The sequence below is a fragment of the Balearica regulorum genome, chromosome 21 (genome assembly GCF_011004875.1).
Source record: "Balearica regulorum gibbericeps isolate bBalReg1 chromosome 21, bBalReg1.pri, whole genome shotgun sequence".
Taxonomy (NCBI): Eukaryota; Metazoa; Chordata; class Aves; order Gruiformes; family Gruidae; genus Balearica; species Balearica regulorum.
In genome coordinates, this window is record NC_046204.1 from 665553 (window position 1) to 686160 (window position 20608).

Below are 20608 nucleotides of genomic sequence, written 5' to 3' on the forward strand. Positions count from 1 at the left end.
TATGTAGATATATCTATATACATATCTGTACCTATATGGATATATAGATCTGTGTGTGTATATATACAGGCACGTATGTATTTGTAGCTTTTATATATTTATACATAAGTGTAGATATAGATACAGATAAAGGTGTATAGATACAGCTATGCATATAGTATACATGTGTGTATACGCAGATACACATATGTAATTTTATACATATATATGAGTGTATATATACGTATGCAATCATCGATGTAGTTCTGTAGACATAAGGAGGTATATAGCTAAAGGTATGTACGTATAGACAGAGATTGACACACGTAAAGCGGGGGGGGGGGGTGTGTGTCCGTACACAGACCCCCCAAGCACGTACGTAGGGCTTGAACGTGTTGTCTGTGTGTGTGTGTGTGTGTGTGTGTGCACGTACCCGCCACACTTACCCCCCCCCATGGTAGGGACAGGAGTGTGGCTGCATCTATGTGTGTAGCAGATAACCACTCACACGTATACGTATACACGCTGTGCGCAGAGCGACGGTGTTGTACATAAATTTATACTTTTGATGTTTATGTGTGCCTGTATATAGGGCTGTGTGTGTGTATAGATGTGTGTGTGGATATAGATAGATATGTGTATTGGCAAAGAGAAGTGTTTCCACACAGAGTGCTACAGATATATATATAGAGAGAGATATATGTATCTGTGTACTATCTAAATTACAAATATGTCTATGTCCATGTATATATATAGGCATATGTTTATACATAGGTTTAGATATGAGTATGTAGCTATATAGCTAGGTATTGATATAGATACATCTGCACATATATCTGTGTATATCTGTAATTTTCATAGATGTGTGCATTTATATACATAGAAATATATATGTAGCTATATCAATATATTTACATGGCTAGGTACACATCTATGTATCTACATATATGGATATATACATATAGCTATACATGTCTGTATACACAAATACACATCTACAGTTCTATGTTTGTATACATATTATATATGTAATTTTCATAGATGTGTGCATACATATCTACATACATCTATCTGCCTATATAACTAGGTGTGGCTATCTGTATAAAGGTTGGTGTAGGGACAGAGGGAGGGACAGGTCTTCATCTATAGGTACAGCTGTAGATGGATCTGTGTATATACATTTGTAATTTATGTGTGTGTGCATATATAGGTGCATCTATACGTAAAGGTAGCTAAAGGAACTTGTAGATGAAGTGTTGTGTCTCCGCAGCTGCATATAGCTGTCTGCGCACGACGGGTACAGATACAGGTATGGCTGTACGTGCGTGTCTGTACACGCACGCTCACGCACTCCCCCCGATCCCTGGGCGGGTGGCTGTCCCCCCCATCCCGCCCCATCCCCCCGGGAGCAGGTACTCCCTCCCGTGGGACGGCAGCCCCGCGGTGCCGGTGGCAGGTTGGTGACGCCGGCGCGACGCGGGCAGGGCAGAGGCGAGGGGCGGAGCGCAGGCTGGGGAACAGCTTCGTGTTGTCGGCCTCGTGGGCGTACAGCACCCGCCCGCACCCCCGCGCCCGCCGCCTCCAGCAACGTGGGGGGCGGGAGCGACGCATGCAACGGGTCCCCGTGCCGCGCCGGCGGCGCCTTCGGCTACGGGCAGGGCGGCCGGGCAGCTCGGAGCTCGCCCTCGTGCGCTCCCCGCCAGCGGCCGTCCCCGCGCTCCAGAGCCACGCCGGGTGGAAGCGGTACGAGGGTCCGGGGCAGCGCGGGCGGGAGCGCTGGCTCTCGGCGCTCGCGGCGTTGGGCTCGCGGTGCAAACCACACTCTCCACTTTGCTCCAACAAAGCGTAAGCAAGCGAACGGGCGGCGAGGGCTGCGCGGTGGGCGGCGCGCTTGGGCGCGCGCTTAGGATCTGTAGTCCTTCTTGCTGTAGGGTTTGTTGCCCAGGATGCTATCGATCTCGTGGACGATGGAAGACGACAGCTTCGGAAGGACCTGCGGGGGACGGGGGTGCCGTTGGGAGTCGGGATCGTGCCACTGGTGCACGCGGGAGGATGCAGCCACCGACGGCACGCAGCCGTGCCGCGCTCACCGCCTCCACCCCGCCACCTTGATGCTACAAGCCCCAGCTTGCTGGCTGAGTGACCCAGTTACGGGAAGCCTCGGTTGGGCCCCTCCTCTGCCTTCTTAGCCCAGCAAAGCCTTGTCTCTGCTCAGCTTTGGATCAAGAACACCCACAATTTTTGTTTTGGGCCAGGTTCACAACCTCCTTTCCCAACGGAGCGCGTTGCAGGACTGCAGCAGCAAAGCATGCACGGGCAGGGTCTGCTCGCTTCCCCGCAGCAAAGCCTCCCCCGGCGTGCTGCCGACGAGGCGGGGAGCACTGACCTGTATTGCTCCGATGTTCTCCATCAGCTGGTCGGCGTTGGAGGCACCCAGCAAGACGGAGCTGACGCCCTCGTTGCGCAGGCACCAGGCTGGGGCAGGAGGGAGAGCAGAGCCTCAGCGTGGCCCGGCATCGCCCGTGGCCCCCCCGCCCCCCCCAGCCCCTTACCGATGGCGAGCTGGGGCAGGGTGCAGCCCAGGCGCTCGGCGATGGCCTGCAGCTCCTTCAGCTTCGCCTGCTGCCGCCGGCCCTCCTCGCTCAGGATCTTGTCCTTCAGCCACTGGTATCCCTGGGGACGGGAGGGGGCTCGGAGGGGGTGTCACGGTGGGATCGGGGTGTACCGGGACCTTGTGCGGGCAGGGCATCCCCAGACTCCCTGGGTCGTGACTCCCAGACCTCCTGCTCCCACGGGGACCTTGTGACGCCCCAGGCCCTGCTCCCCCGCTCCCGTCCCGACCCCCCAGCCCCGGCCGGGCTCACCTTCAGCGAGGCGCGGGAGTAGGGGGGGATCCCCCCGTCGTACTTCCCCGAGACGATGCCGCAGGCCAGCGGGGACCAGGTCATGGCTCCGACGCCTGGGGCAGAGCACAGCGGGCTGTGACCTGCTGCCCCCCAGCTCCCCCGGGGACCGCGGCACAGGGGCTGGCCAGCGCCAGGGACGTGGGGTGAGCCCTGCCGGGCTTTGGGGAGCACTGTGGTTTTGGGGGGGGGGGGGGGCCGGGGTGGGACCCCCGCTGCCATACCTATCTTGTGGAAGAGCTCGGGGAGCTGCACCTCCACCTTCTCCCGCTGGAACATGTGGTACTCGGCCTGCTCGCAGATCGGCGGGATCAGGTTGAACTGCCGGGCCACCGAGTACGCCTCCTGCCAAAGAGCCAGGACCCTCAGTGCCCTGCCCCCCCCTCCACCGATCCCCCCGGCCGAGCCCCGAGAGCTGCTGCAAAAAATAATTAAGGCTCAAGCGCATCTGCAAGCGCTTGGCTGCTGACAGCTGCTGTCTAATTAAATCAGCATCACCGGCGGCACTGGGGCTGCTCCGCTGCGGCTGCCCCCGGGCCCCTACCATGATCTCCATGGAGCTCCAGCGCGAGGTCCCCCAGTACATGGCCATCCCCTGGTTGATGACGTGGGTCATGGCTCGAACCGTCTCTGCCGGGAGGGAAGGGGAGAGCAGCAGGCAGGGGTTAGCGGGGCGCCGCGCCGGCAGAAGGGGGCTCGCGCCGCACCGACGGCTGGTGAGCATCCTGCTCCCCGAGGCAGAGGTGGGAGGTGGGAGCTGGGTTGTGTCCGGAGGATGCGTTCAGATGAGCAGGACGGGGACCAAGGGAGCAGCCGCTCGGGGTGGGCTGGGGGCCACGGCTGACCCTGACGTGCCGCTGGCTCTCCTGGCACAGAGAGCAGCCCAAGGCTCCTGGCACGGGCCCCATGGGGTACCAGCACCGGCACTGCGCTTGGCACCGCTGCAGGGGGAGGGACCCGAAGCATCGCCCATGCACCGAGACCCAGGAGAGGGAGGGAACCCCGGACCCCGTGCGAGGGGCGTGGGGGTCTCCGGGGGCAGCCGGCCCTGAGCCATGCGGGCTGGGGCCAAGCAGAGGTGCTCCTGCAGCCAAAGGCGGGCAGCGGGGAGAGCGAGGGGCGCGAGGCTCATCTGGCCGGCGCTGGCGTGTGCTCCCCGGCGTGCTCACAGCTGCCCTGGCGAGGAGGGACCCTGCCGTGGTGCCCAGCGCGGCTGCAAAGGGTGCCCCATGGCGAGGAGCCCAGGGGGGCTGGGGACCCTCTTTGCTTTCTTCCCCTTCAACTACAAGAGGGTCCAAAGGGGCAGGGGATGGTTTCATTGCGCTGCTGCTGCCGCCTGTGCGTTTTACGGCAGGGTTTGCTCGGGGCAGGGGGACAGGGATGGAAATCACAGAGGAGTGGGGGTTCTGCCCCAGAAAATGCCGCTGGGACACAGGCAGCGGCTGGCGGGCAGAGTGCGGGCAGGGAGTACCTTCTACGATGAAAGTCCTGGACTTGGAGGAACTAAATGGGTCCCCTGGTGATAAAAGAGAGATTGAGAGAGAGCGGAGTCGGCTGCTGCTGGCAGAGCGGAGTGAGCAGCTCACTGGGATGGGGGCAACGACCAGCTGCTGCCCCACCAACCCACCCCTGCTGCGGCCCCAGGGGGTCCCGGTGCCGGGCTGGGGGCGGCAGAGGCAGAACCGTGGCGTGGGCTGACCGTGGTGGTGGAGAGGGGTCTGCTCAGGAAGGGAAAATGCCCTTGAAATGAAAGCCTAGCGCAAACCAACCATGACGGTGATGAAAGGCGGCAGGGAGGAGCGCGGCGCAGCGGCGCGGCACCCACCTTCCATCGGCGTGTTGGGGTCGGGCCGGTTGGCGAACACCACGTCCACGTACTCCAGCTGCAGCCGCTCCAGGGACGCCTTCAGACCTGCCGCGCCGACGGGACCGTCAGGAGTGCCGGGCTCTGTGCCACCAGCGGGCACGGCAGCCGGGACCGGCACAGCCTGGCACCGAGGCCGGCAGCGCCCAGCGAGCAGCCCTACCTTCTATGATGTGCTTTCGGGACAGTCCCCTCTCCGTCTCGGCCCTGGAAAAGGAAAGGTGGGTGAGAGCCTGGCGTGCTCCGGCCGCTCTGCCGCGGGGTGGGCGCGCTACCTACTTTCCTCCCCAGAAGATTTTGGTGGTGATCACCAGGCTGGACCGTCTGCAGGGAGAAAGAGAGAGTCACCGGCGGTGGCACCTGCAAAGCCCCGTCTGCCCTGCCCGCTCCCTGCCCGCTCCCTGCCAGCTTTCCCCAGCCCATCGGCACCACGGTGACTGGCTCTGCCGCACGGGAATGAAGTCCGGCTTACCTCCACCCTTTTTTCTTGATGATGTTCCCCAGCACCACCTCGGCCCTACGAGAGAAGGGGGGGGGGTCAGCTGCTGCGGCCATGGTGCAGGCAGCCACAGGCAGCCACAGGCAGTGCGGGACCACACGGGCCACCACCCCCCCCGAGCAAGCCATCGCTGCCCCGTCCTGGCAGCCGCTTTGCAGCTGGCAAACCCGGGAGATTCCCAGCGCCGCCGCAGCTCCGAGGTGCCGGATGCCGGGGCACGTGATGAGGTCCCTCCTGCTGCTGCCGAAGCAGGGTACCTACTTGCCGGCGGCATAGACTTCTGCCGTGTCGAAGAGATTAATGCCGTTGTCGTAGGCTAAAGTCATCAGCTGCTCCGCCATCTGCGAGGGGACAGTGGGGAGGGTCAGCGAAGGGGGTGAGCTCCGGCACACCACGTGCACCGAGACCAGCGCTGCGGCTTTGCCGGCCCCATCCCCTCCCCGCCTGGCTCAGGGTGCGATCCTTACCTCATCTGTGATCTGCCCCCCAAAAGTCACCCATGTACCTGCAGAGGAGAGAGGGTGCACGCACGGTGAGTGCCGACCGCTGCTGCCCCGAGCCCCCGGCCACCCACCCCGGCTCCCCTGGCACAGCCCCGGCACGCGGCGGCCACGGTTGGCCCTGCCGCGTGCGGCACGGTGCTCCCAGCACAGCCCGGTCACTTCCGATCATGTCGGAGGAGAAAAAGAGAAAATAATTTGACAACTTCTGGGCCGCGTCTCAAAACTGCCGCCGGGCCGGAGGGAAACCCTTTCCTTCCCTTGGCAAAGCGTCGCTGGAGCAGGCGAGTGCCGCCCTTGCCGGGGAGCGCTGGCAGCAGCCGTGGGACAGAGGAGCCGCGGCAAACCCCGGCACTTACCCAGGCCCAGGCAGGACACGCGCAGCCCAGACTTCCCGAGGTTCCTGGAAGACAGAGACCTGTTAGGAAAGCCGCCAGAAAGCCCCAAAACGCCGTCTCATGCATCCGCGTGCCACCGAGCGCCCCGTCCGCGTGGGCTGGGAGGTGCGGTGGTGGTCCCTGGTCCCTGTCCCCATCCCCATCTGGGACGATCCCGCAGCGAGGGTTCCCCCGTGACTGATTAAAAAGCCGTCCTGGTCCGGGCACGCTGTGGCTCACCAGTGGCACGGCCGGCCCCGGCGCAGTTGATGCCGTTTGCTGCCGTAGCCGGCAGGGTAATCGGAGCGGCAGCGGGCAGTGACCCGGCTACACGGCTCCCTGTGACGAGGCCGGGGTGTCCGGCTCCCCCGACAGCGCCGCGGGCACAGGGGGATGGGGCAGGAGAAGGGGAGAGGGCACAGCGGTGGTCAGGCCCGGAGGGTCCCACGTGTGGCACGAGCTGTGCCCGTTCTCTGCAGTGTGGCACGGGGGAGCGCAGGGCTCGCATGAGGAGAGGGTGCTGGGAAGCTGAGAGGGGTCCTGGAGAAACGGAGCACCGCTGAAAATTTGGCCGGCACAAGGAACCACAGAACAGCTTTTGGGAAGGAGGCCGCGCTGGCAGACGCCTTCGCCGCGGTGATGTAGAGCCAGTTTCTTGTTAAAAATGACAAAGGCTTGAGGAACGAGCGTTAAAATAAATAAAGTGTAGGTGAGCCGCGGCAGCCCGCCCGCGCGGGTGTCGCGTAGCAACCGGGAGGCACCGCCAGCGCCGGCATCGCCGGTATGGGCACGGGGAGCGGGCAGGGAGCAGCCGCGGTCCGACGGTGGCGGTGAATCGCGGCTGAGCCGAGTCGGGGCATCTTCCTTCCGTGCCGCTGCGTTATTGCCCAACATCTGGAGGTGCGGGCGCTCCTCCCCAACCCTCGTTATTTTTAGAGCGTTTCGCGGCGTGGAGAGGCCGCGGCCGTGGGGTGGCCGCCTGATGGAGACGCTGGCAGATACTGGGGGAGGCCAAGCGTTCCGTGGCGCTGCGCCATGGCCTCCCTGTCCCACCCGTTTGCACGGAGCATCCCCCTGTGCCACCGTCCCCCCCCGCAGCTGCCGGCGGGGACCCCCGAGCTGGTCACCCAGCGCCCAGGAGAGGGTGGTCCCCTGATGCTGCTGCTCCGGATGGGGACGTGACCGCGGGGCGCAAGCACCAAGCCCGGGGGGTGCTGCAAGGATTCAGCATTCGTGAGCTGGATGGGGCCACCCCAAACCCCAGCACCTGGGCGAGGGGACCCAGCCGATTTGGACGATGATGGTGGGTGACGCTGGACTCATCCCAGCGCTCTGCCGGCCCGATGCGCTTCGCAGCCCAACGCCGGTCGCATCTGGGCACGCAGCAGCTATCGGCTGGACCGCGGCGTGCACGCTCATCCCCGGGGGGAGCCCCCAGCCCCACGCCTGGGTGCACGCTCATCCCGGGGAGGGAGGGAGGGGGAAGCCCCCAGCGCTCTGCTCCCGTGCAGGGATGTGGACCGCGTTAACCCTGCGGGTGCTGGCTGGGGGGCACAGCGTGCACACACCACCCTTCGTTTCCAAGCCCCCCGTGGGCAGCCGAGGGCCGAATCCTGGCTTACGGCTCCACGCACGCTTCACGGGGTGGCGAGTCTCCGGCAGGGCCGTACCGATGCCATGGCAGCCCGCGGATTAACGCGCGCCGCCGCTCTCAGACCCCCCCCCGGCTCGGCAGCCTGCCCGGCTCGGCAGGCGCTGGGGATCCTACTAATCCTACCCCAAATTTTAGGGTCCCTCCCCCCCATCCCGCTGGCTTTACGCGAGGCTGGATCAAAGCCACCCTGAGAGGGGACAGGAGCAAACAGCGAGGAAGGCGACGGAGGTGCACGGTCAGCACTTTTAGCACCGAGAAACCCTCGGAGCAGGACGCGAGCCAGGGAGTGGGGGAGTGCAGCACACCCGGCCCCCCAGAGCCCCCCCACCGCCCGGAGCTCGGTGAGGAACAGAGAAAGCACCGAGCAGGCAGCAGATCTGCCGCCCGAGCAGCGTGCCCGTCTCCTACCGGTATTTCATCCCCGGCTGCTTGACGCTGGACTCGCTGGAGGAGGGAGCGTTCTGCACCGAGAGCTGCCCCAGGCTGCGGGCCACCATGGCCACTGCCCGGAACTTGCCGCGGGTGCCGAGGCTGGGACTGCCGGCATTCTGCCGGTTCAGCCGGTCCTCCGCGCTCCGGCTCTTGATGCTGTGCTCGGAGCACACAAAGGAGACCTGCATGCTGCTCCGGCGGGCAGCCGCCCCAGCTGCCTAAATTTAGCCGGCGCCCCCGGTGAGGCGGGGAGCTCCTCCCGCGCCGCCGCTCTGCCAACGTGACGGCGGGGGGCTGCGAGGCGGCGGGCGTGGGGCCGGCTCCCGGCAGCCCTCCTGCCCTCAATATTTGATGAGCTCAGGAAGCGAGCAAGCGGCGCGCGGGCAGGTGGGGGGGCGGGAAGGGGAGCGCCGCAGCGGGTGCCCCCCGAAGGGACCCCCCCCGCCGAGCATCCCCCGTGGGCAACGCTTCCTGCCCGGCCCCGGTTCATGGCGCAGCGGGGGTCCCGGGGGCGAAGGGCCCGTTTGTCTCCCTCCGGCCGTGCCGCGGCGGCGCAGCATCCCTCCTCGCAGGCCGGTGCGAGCCCGACGCTCTCCCGGCCGGAGCGTTTGCACATCGCCAGACACGAGACTCCGGGGGCAGAGCCCGGCGGTTTGCTGACGCTGGACGGGGTGACCCCCTCGGTGCCGCGACCCCAGCGGCGCGTCCCCCAAATTCTGCCCCGCCCGAGCTAAGCGGATTGAGGTGAAACCCAGCCCGGCATCTCCCGCCGAAGGAGGGATGCCAACCGGGCGTGCTACAGCACCGATCCAGGGCCGGGGCTGCTGCCGGTTGCCCGCACCAGCCGTGCCCCCGGGGAAGCAGCCAGGAGCGGGGCCGGGGCTTGGCTCATGGGGGAAATTACGCACGTTCGGCCCCGACCGAATGAGAAATCTTGTAATCTCCTCCGCTTCCCTCTGCCGCAAAGCTCCTTAGCCCGGTAATCCCGCCAGCGCCAGCGCCGGCCCCGGGGTGGGGGGGACCCGGCAGCAATCGGCAGCTCCCGGAGGAGGAGACACCCCAGAGATTTTGGGGACAGCGGGCACATGCCTGGAGGAGCATCGTTGGGGGTGCCTGTGCCAGCCTCTCCCCATCAATTAATAACTGCCCCATGAATATTAGATGAGCTTTTGCCACCGTGTAAATGTTACCTCTGTCACTGTGAGCGGAGGGGAACCTGACCCGCGGTGCGGCACAGCGCGGCACAGCGCGGCACAGCATGGCAGAAGCCGGCACAGCTGCTGCCCCCCGGGCGCTTCGCTGCAGCAGGAGGTGAGGGGCACCCCTGGCACCCCTGCACTTTCCTGGGGGGGGGAACAGCCCCGGTGCCCCGGCCCAAGGCCCGGCTGGGTTACGGGGGTGCCCCATCGCCCCAGCTGCGATGCTGGGGGACGCGCTGGGAAAAGCAGCCGCGTGCCCTCAGGGGAGCCGTGGCCAACAGCTCCGGCAGCCCGGCGCATCCTCCCGGCACGGCCGGGTAACGAGGAGGACAAGAGTCGGCTGAAATCCTGAGACGCGCCCGGGTCCCACATGCAAAATTAATGGAGCACCAGCTCTGCAACAAGCGCTCGATGGACGGACAGAGCGTTTCTGTAGCTCTGCGCTCCAACCGCCTGATCTTTAAAAGCACGGAGCGTGTTTGCACTTGCAACTTCCCAACAGCAAAAAGGAAAATCAAGGGAGAAGCTCAAAGACCATCGAGCAAGCAAGACGTAACGGCGCTGCCCCGCTGCACGGCATCGCCTTTTCTGCCGAGGACACCGGCTCCTCCTGACCTCGGCGCAGCACAGGGCAACCGGTGAAATCCTGCAGGCCAGGCTTTTCCCGGTGAGGTGTAAACCCACGCTAAGCAGCGTCCCTGCTCCATCCCCACATCTCGGGCCAGGTGCGCTCGGCCCTCGCCGCGTTCGCCGCCCTGGCCGGCACCGGCGCTGCCTTACCTGTACTTCATGCCGGTGGCGCGGGCGGTGCTGTCGGCCAGGGAGAGCCCGTGCATCCGCAGGAACTCCTCCAGCGTCTTCGCCCGCGCCGCCGCCCGCACGTCCCGCAGCCGCCGCAGCTCCAGCCCGTCCGCTGGCCGGGGGGCCGGCGGCAGTCCCCACTCGGGGGGGTGCCGGCTGGCCACGCTGCGCAGGCTCTCGCTGTACGTCATGGAGAGCATCCCGCCGCCCGAGCGTGGGCTCTGCGGGCCGGCTGCGCCGCCGACCGCTCAGCGATGCTACGGAGAGAGCTGGGAAAGTGCCCCGCCGCAACGCCGGGCTCTGCCGCCGCTCGTGGGAGAGCCGTGCCCGCGCCGCGATGCCGGAACCCTGGCGGCACCCGCTCTTGCGAGGACCTGCGGCGGGTCTGTGGCACGGGGAGGGGAGAGCAGGAGGGGGGAGCTTCAGCGGGGCAAGGGGAGCCGAACAGCAAAGGCAGGACGAGGGCGGCAGCGCGGCAGGGCAGGGCCGTGGCACAGCCCGCGGCTGGGCGGCGATGGGCAGCGGGGGCTGCAGCGGGTGCCCGTCACGGCTACCCCGAGCCCCGCGAGCTGCTGCAGCCTGGCACGTGCCCTGGCTGTGCCGCCTCCCGGCTCACACCCGCTGGGCTGCCACTGGTTTGCATCCCCACCAGGGCCGCGGTGGGGCCCGGCACCCCGCCGGGGAGGGGAAAGCGGTGGCACAAGCGCTGCCAGCAAGAATCCGGCACTGCATGCTGATGGAGGGGTGGGAGAGGCCAGGAGGGTAAAGGTGGCCCGGTGGGGCTCCCCGGGGAGGGTGGGCATCCACAGAGGGCTCCTAAGTGCCGGTGGTGGCTGCCGTGCCTGCGGCAGGCTGCCGCAACCCGCGCCGCCAGCCAACGCCTTCCCCGCAGCCACGGCAGCGACCTCCCAGCCGGTGCGTGCTGCTGAAAATAGCCTGCCGCAGAGCGGGCTCCTCACCCACCGGCGGCACCCGCCGCCTCTACGGCTGGGATCTCGCCCGTGGTGGCGCCGGCATCGATCTCCCTGCCGCGCGCTGCAGCGTCCCTCGCACTCAGTGTCTGAAAGGAGCGGGGACCAGGGCCAAAACCACGGTGCTGGTGCCGAAGCGGCCACTGGGAGCCGGGAGCACACCGTGCCGGAGCTGCGCCGGCATCGTGCTGCGGCCAGGCTCCCACCGGTGGTTTTTTTCTTTCCCTGCGAAGCTCAAATTTACGGTAGCAGGAGCCAAAAGCGAAGTGCACTTTCCCACTGAGGTGTGACCTCAAGAAAAAAGAAGAAAACCCAGAAGATACGGAGCAGCAGCTGGCAAGGGGGGGGACACCGAAACCCCGGGGAGCTCCTGTGATACCAACGCTGCCGGAGACGCTCCTGTGCTCCTCCTGCTCCGCAGCAAGGGTTTGGGAAGGTGGGGAGACACGGAAAGGGACCCCCTCTCCTGCAGCAAAGCCAAATGAACCCTGGCCACAGCCTCCTCTTCCTGCCCTGCCTCAAAGCCCAAGCCGGCACCGCCGGCACCAGCCCTTCTCCACGGCTGCTGGGTTTAATGAGCGCAGCACCGGGGGGTCCTGCTGGGCGTGGGCGCAGCACCCGGCCCCGGGGGGATCCCCTGGTCCCCGGCAGGACCACCTCGCCCCCGGTGGGATCCTCTCGCTCGAGAGCGGCCGGGAAAATTCCGAGCCGGCTGCACCGCTGCTCTACAGCTTCACCGTGCCGCAATGAAACGGCTGCAACAAGCGGAGCTGGGGGGGGTTTGGTCTGGGCTGCTTTGGGGAGCGGGGTGGGAATCCACCGGCCGCCTCATTCCGACACCTCCCTGATTTTTGGCTGAGCAACGTTACGGGGTGGCAGAGAGAGCGCGGAGGCAGCGGGTTCGTCCATGGGCCGTTCGTTAGCCGAAATCCTGATGCTGCCTGAGGGACGAGAAGCAGCGGGGGCTGCAGGAGCTGCCGAAGCCCAAGCATCCGTGCCCGAGCGGGAGAGGCTGTTTTGCAGGGAGGGAGCAGGGATGGGGATGGGACACAGACCATCAGGGCGCGTCAGGGGCACAACAAGCGGGTGACAGTCGGGCGCGCGGGGTAGCTGCTCGGAAAGGCGGCTGTCCGGCCCGGCTTGCCAAGCTGGGAACTTGTTGGCAACCAACAGCCTGCCTAAAACCAAGAAGACCCCAGCCCCCAAATGAACCCCCCCGCAAGCCACCACATCCCGAGTCACCCCGCACAGCAAACCCTCCCTGCCACACGCAGCGGGCTGCACCCCCGGCTGCGCCCGTCCCCGCTCGCCACTCGCGCCGCCAGCCCCGACTCACCCGCGCGCCGGGGATGCTGCTCATCCACAGCAAAGCTCTGGGCGGCCGGGCTGCCCCGGGGCAGCTATAAGAGACGTGCGGCCGCCGGGTTTTTTTGCATTAGGGCAGCGCTGGCGCTTGGCGTCCAAAGCAATTGGCGGCTGCGACGGGCCCCCCCAGAGCCCAGCTTTCTCACCGCGCTCCATTAGCCCTATTAGGGGATTTTCTTCCTCGCGAAGGGGAGCTAAATTATTCATGGCCGCTTCGCTAAAAGCCCGGGGATGCGCCGCTGCTTTATCAACGCTGGCATCGCTGCCGCTGCCCGCAGCCGACCCTCGCCTTGCAGCGACAGGTCCCGTGCCATCGGCACGCGGGGCACTGGGGCCGGCCGGGGGCACTGGGGCCGGTCCCTGCAGCCCTCCTGTGCTCCCCACGGTGCAGGGTCGGAGCTGGGCTGTGGCAGGACCGAAACACGGGGCTGGGTGACAGACACGAGTGGCAGCTGCCTGCAGGCAGCCCACAGGCAGGGTGGCTCCTGGCTGTCGGCCTCGGAGCCTTCTGCGCCAGATGTGCCCAGCTGTTCAGGTGCACGGCTCTGCCTGGCCGGTTCGGCAGCCGAAACCTACCCGTGGCTTGGGCTCGGCAGTGCCGGTGGCGGCACATCGCCAGGACAGGCACACTCCAGTGCCACCGAGCCACCCCGGTGCCAGCTAACCTCTGCTCCTCCCGCCACGCACAGGGACGGAGCGGGGAGGCCACGGCTCCCTTGGGGGGCAGCTCCCTGTCCCCCACCACCGGGCTGCTGCGGCCCTGGGAGCACCAAAGCGGCTGCTGGCACGGCGTGCGGGAGAAGGGCTGCCTTCATTTCAGACGGTAAAAGGATGGGGGGGGGGAAGCGTTGCCTTCTGTGCCACTTAATGACGCTCCTCTTAATGGAAGGAGCAGCGGAGCGGCTGGCCGGGTTCCTGGAGCCGCCCTCGGGAAAAGCCAGCGGGCTCTTCCCGGTGCAGCATCGGCGCAGGATGCCCGCCCGAGCCGAGCCGAGGCCTGCAGCCCCGTGGTGGCTGCCCTCCGGCCATGCTCCAGCCACGCTCCGGCCACGCTCCGCTGCCTGGGGAGCCCGGCAAGGACAGCTCCCACCTACCCAGCCGCACACGCGGGGTCCCTGTGTCGCTCTGCCAAACCCATGAGCTGGCAAAGACGCGGCGCAGCACCGGCGATGCCCGCCCCGTACGGAGGGACCCCGGCACGGCTGTGCCAGCAGTGCCCGTGCCGGCAGTGCCCCGGGCATGGGCAGGGGCCACCGGGGCTTCAGCCACATCCGCTTGCCGGGGGGGATTTTGGGGAGGGGACGGTTTGGGTTACCTGTAGAACTGGAGCTGGCGCTTGGGGCTCCCGTACCTCGCGCTTCCGACAGCAAAGGGGAGAAAGAAGAAAGATGCCACAAACCCCGTTAGAAAGGCAGAGCGGGAACGAGCGGCAGAGCTGGTGGCCGCGGGAAGGGTCAGTGGCACCCGTCTGTGCCGCATCACGGGGGGCACCGTGCAGCGGGCACCAGCATGCTCCCCAAAAGTACCCGCTCTTCCCATGGCAGGCATCAGCGCCCAAAAATGCTGCTGCCGCTGCCTGTTTTTTCGCAGTCCTGTAAGTTTTGGCACTAAGCATGCTGGGGTGGTTTTGGCGTGCCGTGGCACCTGTCAGGGTGCACCCCTGGGTTTGAAGCCCCGCCGAGCCCCCCCCAGACGCTACTCCGTGCCTTTACCTGTAAATCATCCCTGGGGAGCCCGTCTGCCGCAGCGAGAGTCGCGCTGGGGAGTCAGTGGTGGATTCGGGATACATGGAGCCAGCCTGGGCTCCCCGGAGCCGCTTGCCGCCTCACCCCTGCCACAGGGGAAGAGAAAAAGAGGAAGAAATGGGGTTTTTGGGGCGCGTGCATGACGGTGCTTCCTGTTGCAGGAGCTTGTGAGCCGGATGGGCGTGTGGCACAGGCAGCGCTGCGGGCAGCAGCAGGCAGGGCACGGCAGCTCTGCCGGCCCCAGACCCCAGGGCTCCCACCCAGACCCGCCGCCGATCCCAAGCCCATCCCGCGCCTGCCCTGTGCCGGTGACTCCCCAACTCGGTTGCTCTCCCCAGATTCCCGGGGCTCCCGCGGAGGGCAGAGTGGGGCTGATTGCTGCCCACCTCGCTGCCCACCTCGCTGCCCGCCCGCTGCCCATGGGAGGCGAGCAGGGCATGCCACGGGGCAACCCGGCTGCGGCAGCGAGGCACCGACCCACGCCATGGAGGTTTCATGACATATCAGGAAATAGTGAAGAAGCATTAATGGGCTGAAAAATTAAACGTTTTGCTGGTGTTTAACACTAAAGCAGCCCCCAGAGGGTCCCTCTGCAAGGGACAAGCCAAGGGAACGAAAACACCTTGGCTTTTCCCCACAGCCCGCACGTAACTGTGTGAGCAGGGGGGCAAGAGCTCCGAGGGAAAGGGGGGGGCTTGCCCCCAGGCACCCCCACCCTCCCTGTCCCCATCCCCATGCCAGGGGGGCACCTGGCATGACTCCTTAGGGAGCCGTGGTCCTGCTCCCGCTCCCCATGCCTCAACACCGCCAGTGGTTTCCAGGATCACAGAAAACCGCAATGCTTGCCTACAAAACTGGGGCTGATTTTTAAATTTAACCCATCTCTCTCTAGGCCCGGGAAATGCCATCTTTACGCCGCTGCTTCTTCCCCCAGATGGGGACTGAGAGATCTCCGGGTGCATGGCCCGGCACAGCCTGCTCATGTCCTGGCATGCATCCCGCCTGCATCCCGGAACAGCGTGCCTGCATATCGCATCCCGCCTGCATCCCAGCAGGGCATGCCTGCATCCTGCATCTCTCCCACATCCTGCATCCCTCCTGCATCCTGGCCCAGCGTGCCTGCATCCCGCATCCCTCATCCCTCCAGCATCCTGATCCAGCGTGATCGCAACCCGCATCCCTCCCGCATCCCCCATCCCTCCCGCATCCCCCATCCCTCCAGCATCCTGGCACAGCCTGCCTGCATCCCGCATCCCTCCCGCATCCCCCATCCCTCCAGCATCCTGGCACAGCCTGCCTGCATCCCGACGCAGCCCCTGCAGCCCACGCGGCCCAATGGCAGCGGCTGCGGCAGCCGAGCCCGTCCCCGCGGAGCCGCCTGCCCGCCCACCGTGGCCCCCGGCCCCGCTGTGGCCCCCAGCCCCGGTGCAGACCCCCATCTCCCTCCTCCCCCAAGCACGGCAGAAATGCGGCTCCTTTTGGCCACGGCCAGGCCAGGGCTTGAGGCTGGGCTCAATAAAGCCAGGTTTATTTTTGAAAGGGCAGGAGGCAGCTGCTCTCCTGTGGCCCCACACCGCTGTGCTGCGCGTCCCGAGCCCCCCAAAGCCATCGCGCCCCCCCCCCTCCCCCCCAGCTTCTCCCAGGGGCTGCTCGTGTGACCTTCACGGCTCCCCGTGGCCCTCGCCTGGCAGCGGGCAGCTGCCTGCACCAACGCAGGGTCAACAGCGGCCGCCGGCCCGGGCACCGTCGTGCATGTTTCTGCAAGCTGCTTCATGCCCGCCCAGCGTCACTTAATTAGAGGCAGCATAACGAAGCTGAAGCGAGCTGGGGGATGCCTGCAGGAGGGACGGCCGGACACCCGTGCCCCAGCCGCAGTGGGGGCAGCCGTGCAGCTTCCTCGCCTGCACTGCCACAAACCGGGACTCAAACTTATTGCAGGGCTTGGGACTGGCTCTGTTTAGGCGTCCCGGGGATCTGTGGTGCAATGAGCTCAGCTCTGTGATGAGCTCAACTCTCCGCAATTTCCAGCAGGATCTGACACCCCTCATCCATTACCTCGTGGTAATGCCGGGGGGGGCCGAGCACGGTGGCTGGCAAGTCTCCGGCAGCATTTCAGGAACTTTGCTGGGAAGTGCTGCTGGACCGCCGGCACACGGGGCAGGGCTCTGCATCCCGAGGAACCGGAGCATCCCAGCCCCCGGGGCCAACCCACATCTCCGGGTGCTCCAAGTCGTAGGTGCTGCCAAAAGCCCGGTCCCCGTCGTGCCGGCAGTTCGGTGCTTCCCCAAGACCACGCCAGCACCGTGCGCCTGCAACTGCGGGAGTTTCTGCAGGGCGATGCATGGAAAAGGAAGAAAAGTGTTTTCTTCTGCGGGATGTGCCTGGGACCAGGGTGCGAGGGGCACCCCAAGAGCTTGCGCTCCCACCTGGCTCCCGCTCCTTCCCCATCCCCGGCCAGCACGACGGGGCGGGAGAGCCTGGGCGCTGGGAGGACTTGTGGCTGGGAAGCCCCTGGGAGCAAAAGCTCTGCTGGGCCAGCCCGGGGATGGTCTGCGGACTGCAGCCTCCCGAATACACTGCGGTCAGAGCAAGAGGAGGTGAAACTGCCTGGAGAATTAATTGGAATATAAGGGCGAAGCCTCCTCACCCACTGATGAGCCTGAGCCCCCGAGGGTGAGGCACCGGGGCAGGGGGAGCTGCGGGACCCCCACCCCGGGCACCCCAGCGTCCTGCCCAGCTGCTCAGGTGAGGGGTGTGGGGGAGACGGCGCCGAGCATCTCCCCACTCCGGCAACCCGTCTTCATATTTCTACCCCTTTTTTACCCAGTTTGCAAACAGCACCCCCAGCAAATGCCCCCCCCCAACACCCCACGGGAACGGTGACTTTAGCACAATTACTAAATTGTCCCGTGCACCCCCCCCGCCGCTCCCGGCCCCCGGCACGCAGCCCCGACGCTGCAGGGATGCGCAGAGCAGCAGTCCTGCCCCTTCCCCCTGCCCGGGGAAGCCTCTGCTGCAGAGCAGCGTTCCCCCGGCTGCCATCGCGGCGCGGGCGGCTTCCGGCCGCAGCTGGTGGGCTCAAGCGCGTTCACCAGCCGGTCATTAAGACACCGAACGAGGCAGGCGTTGGGGGTTTAGCTGTGACACGTGAGGTGGCCCGTGACTGTGCCGAAGCGCAGGCACCCGGCGCTGCTCAGCCCCCCCAGTCAACGGCGGAGCCCAAACCCACACGCGACACGTCAGACGGGGTTATTCCTGCTTTGCCTTCGCGTACGCCAGCACAAAAAGCAACGGGGTGCGTCAGGCCACCGAGCACCCAAGGGTCCCTGACGTGCCGCACCGTCAGCACGTGCCCCTTCCCCATGAGCCGGTGGGCAGGCTCCCCGCTGCGTCGGGGGCACCGGCCACCCCAGCACCGCACCTACCTGGCTCCGGTGCTCAAGTGGAGATGCGCGGTCGGGAGGCAAAAAAAAATGAGATAAAACCTCAGCAGAGCTGGAAGCTCTGCACGTTTCAGGAAGCGGCGCCGGTGCCGGTGCAGAGCGGCTGCGACAGCCGGAGGCAAACACAGCGGATGATGGTTCCTACCCCATTCCCGCTCCGTCCCTGGGAAGAGGTGTCTGGCGGAGGAGGGGAGGCTGAGCCCCTGGCACCCCGGGATGCGGCAGCACTCAGGGACGCTGCAGAGCCGTCCCTGCCGCTCTCACATCCTGACTCGGCAGGTTTGGCTCCGCCGGTGGCGTGCAGCCGTGGCGTGCAGCCCGGCTCCCCCATCCCGCCGGTGCCTTAACCGTGTCGGTGCCGCAGCCCGGCACAAGCAGCGTGCGTGGGTGAGCGAGTGGCTGCCACCCGGCGCCGGCCACCCCTGCGCAGCTCAGGCGAGAGGAGGCTCGGCCGGCGGTCGCGGGGAGTCTGGAGCCAAACGTTTCCGTCACCGAATGCCTTTAAATCAGGCTGAGTGTTTTTATTAAAGAATAAAATGTGGGTGTCCGCAGGCAATGCTGCGGGGCTGCCTCCCAGCACCGGGGCTTGCCCAGCCACCGCGTCCCACTGGGCTGCCAGCCGTCCTCCTCCTCCTCCACACACACCAGTCGCGGCTTCTCAGTGGCTTTTGCTTTTTGGCCATCTTGGGCAAAAAACCCACCCTGGAGCGCACGGTTCGGGGACACCCCGGTAGCTGGAGCACGCTGGACCCCGGCGGCAGCAGGGCACTGTAACCCTGCAGCGATAACAGCACCGATGCGGCTGGCAGCTGGATGTACATGAAAACCAGAGGCCAAGCCAGCAAAAAGGGGTCAGGGTTTCGGAAATGTGCAGCAGTGCTTTTTTAATTTATAAATTAAGAAAACTCGGTGCCTCTCCATCCGCCGAGTCCCGCTCAGCTTCACTACGGCACCCTGCCAGTTTCTCTGCCCTCCTGGCACAGTCCTGCCGGCTACGGGGCCAGCGAGCACGGTGCCCGCTCCGAACCGCGCCAGCACTGACAGGGACCCGCTCGGCACCGCCTGGGCGGGTGATCCCAGCAGGCTGTCGGCTTTCCACCCCGCAGCAGCTCTGCTAGCAGTGCGGACAGGCAGGGGAGGCCGTGAACCCCGTCCCGTTTGGGGAGCGCTCCCCAGCACCAGCACGGTGGCGGCTTTGCTTCCCCAGGAGAGGCTGGAAACCGCGCGCCAAGTCGTTCTGCTCTCGCTCCGCCGCGCGCCCGACCCACAGACCAGCACGCCAAGAGTGGGGAGGCGACGGCCGGCCCTGCTGCCCTCCTCATTAAAATAATAATAATAATAAATAATAAAAAAAGCAGCTCTGGTGCATCTTCCATTAGCAGCTGCGAGCAGAGGCGTTTCTTGCTAACCAGCTGGAAAAATCACTGCATATATGCAGTACGTGTATATGTGTGCAGTACATCGTGGATATGTATATTGCCCAGCTTGCCTGCTCTGGCACTCACCCACGACGCAGCACCGCAGCTCCCAGCGATGCTTTTGGAAGAAATGTGTGGTTTTTGGAAAGCTGGCTCGATGCCCTACCCGCGCAAAGCCGACGGCACCCCGCTCTCGCCTCCCAGGGCGCGGAGCACGGCTCTGCCCTTCGGCCGAGGCTCCCACCGGGGCGAGAGCCCAAAGCGCCCGCGCGAACGGTCCCAGGATGCCCGCGTTAGCCACGACGGCACGGCGACCCGGCCGCTGGCTGAGCAGGCACGGCACCAGCGGGGCTGCTCCATCGCAAGGAAAACGGCCTTAAAAAGCAGAGGTTGGAGAGGGGCTCGTGAGCCAAGGAGCTTCGGGCCCGGCGGAGGGAAGGGCTGGGCTGCAGGACGGGGCGTCCTGGGGAGAGGGGTCCTCCTTCCCAACGACCCTACGGGTCATTTCGGTTAACGATGCCGCTGTCTTCCGTAGAAAATGCGACGGTTTTTGTCTCCGCTGTGCGCGAAGCGGCTCCGATTACACAACCGGGGAAGATGTTTTGGGGAGAATCCCCCACATTTACACTCTGCCAGCACGTCGCGTTTCGGGGCTGAAGCGACGAGAGGGGCTGCGGGCCACCAGCGCCCGAGCGGGGATCCAGGGTCACCTCGCCCTGCTGGGGACAAACAGGGCGGGCCAAGCCGTGCTCCCCGCCCGGAGCGGGGCTCCCGGCAGGACCGGAGGGACCGGAGGGACCGGGGCCCTGCGGGATCGGGGCAGGGACCGGCGCCGGGCAAAGCCGGAATCGGAGCCGGTGAGCAAACCCGCGGCTTTGTGGGAGCGGCAGGGCCCGGGCACCGGGCGGGACGGGCCGGGGCCGCGCATCGCACCCGGCGCCCCGAGCGTCTCCCTCCGTCCCCGCGGAGCGCCGCCGAGACCGCGCCTGCGCCGGCCGCCCCCCCCCGATAACGCCCGGCAGCGCTGGGAGGATGCCCGGGGCGCGGCCGACGATCGGATCCGACCCTCCGCGGGAAGGGGCACCGGCTGCCCCGCGCAGCCTCCCCCGCCGCTCCCGGGCTACCAGCCAGATGTTGCCGGAGCGCCGGCCCGGCCTTACCGTGCGTCTGCCCGCGGCCGTGCCCGGCTCCGCCATGCCCACCGCCGCCCCCAGCAGCACCCCCGCCGTGCCGTGCCGTGCCGTGCCGTGCCGTGCCGTGCCGCCCCCGCCATGCCCGCCGCCATCCCCGCGCCCCCCGCACCTGCCCGCCGTCCGCCGCTCCCCACCGCTCCGCCGCGGCGCCCTCGTGGGGGGCAGGCCCGGCCCCGCCCCGCCCCGCCCCGCCCGTCGCCGATTGGCCGCGCCGCCCGCCTCTCCCGCCGCATGCAAATGACGGGAGCTCGGCGCCGTTCCCATT

General features: G+C 66.0%; 1 protein-coding gene across 6 annotated transcripts; it reads right to left on the reverse strand.

Annotated features, from left to right (window-relative positions):
* Positions 1 to 1487: 1487 nt before the first annotated feature.
* KCNAB2 (potassium voltage-gated channel subfamily A regulatory beta subunit 2) lies at positions 1488 to 20538 on the reverse strand. Of its 6 annotated transcripts, none has more exons than XM_075773584.1 (16): positions 20453 to 20538; positions 14257 to 14375; positions 13860 to 13901; positions 6105 to 6148; positions 5713 to 5750; positions 5507 to 5586; positions 5219 to 5263; positions 5026 to 5070; positions 4910 to 4953; positions 4708 to 4794; positions 3427 to 3512; positions 3107 to 3227; positions 2844 to 2938; positions 2532 to 2652; positions 2366 to 2454; positions 1488 to 1972 (listed from the first exon to the last, which is right to left on the reverse strand). In XM_075773584.1, the coding sequence occupies exons 2-16, from the start codon at positions 14331 to 14333 to the stop codon at positions 1883 to 1885; spliced, it is 1104 nt and encodes a 367-aa protein (XP_075629699.1). In that variant the 5' UTR covers positions 14334 to 14375; positions 20453 to 20538; the 3' UTR covers positions 1488 to 1882. The 6 variants fall into 6 exon arrangements, with proteins under 6 accessions (XP_075629699.1, XP_075629700.1, XP_075629701.1 ...); XM_075773585.1 differs by lacking the exon at positions 20453 to 20538 and adding an exon at positions 17715 to 18018; XM_075773586.1 differs by lacking the exon at positions 13860 to 13901.
* Between the last annotated feature and the right edge of the window lie 70 nt (positions 20539 to 20608).

Bases quoted from the DNA above. Each gene is read 5' to 3' on its own strand.
- KCNAB2 (XM_075773583.1), bottom strand. From the start codon at position 8,396: ATGCAGGTCTCCTTTGTGTGCTCCGAGCACAGCATCAAGAGCCGGAGC. The intron at 2,653-2,843 runs GTGAGCCCGGCC...TCCCGTCCCCAG, and splicing joins ACTCCCGCGCCTCGCTGAAG to GGATACCAGTGGCTGAAGGA. The intron at 1,973-2,365 runs GTCAGTGCTCCC...CGTCCCCCGCAG, and splicing joins AGAACATCGGAGCAATACAG to GTCCTTCCGAAGCTGTCGTC.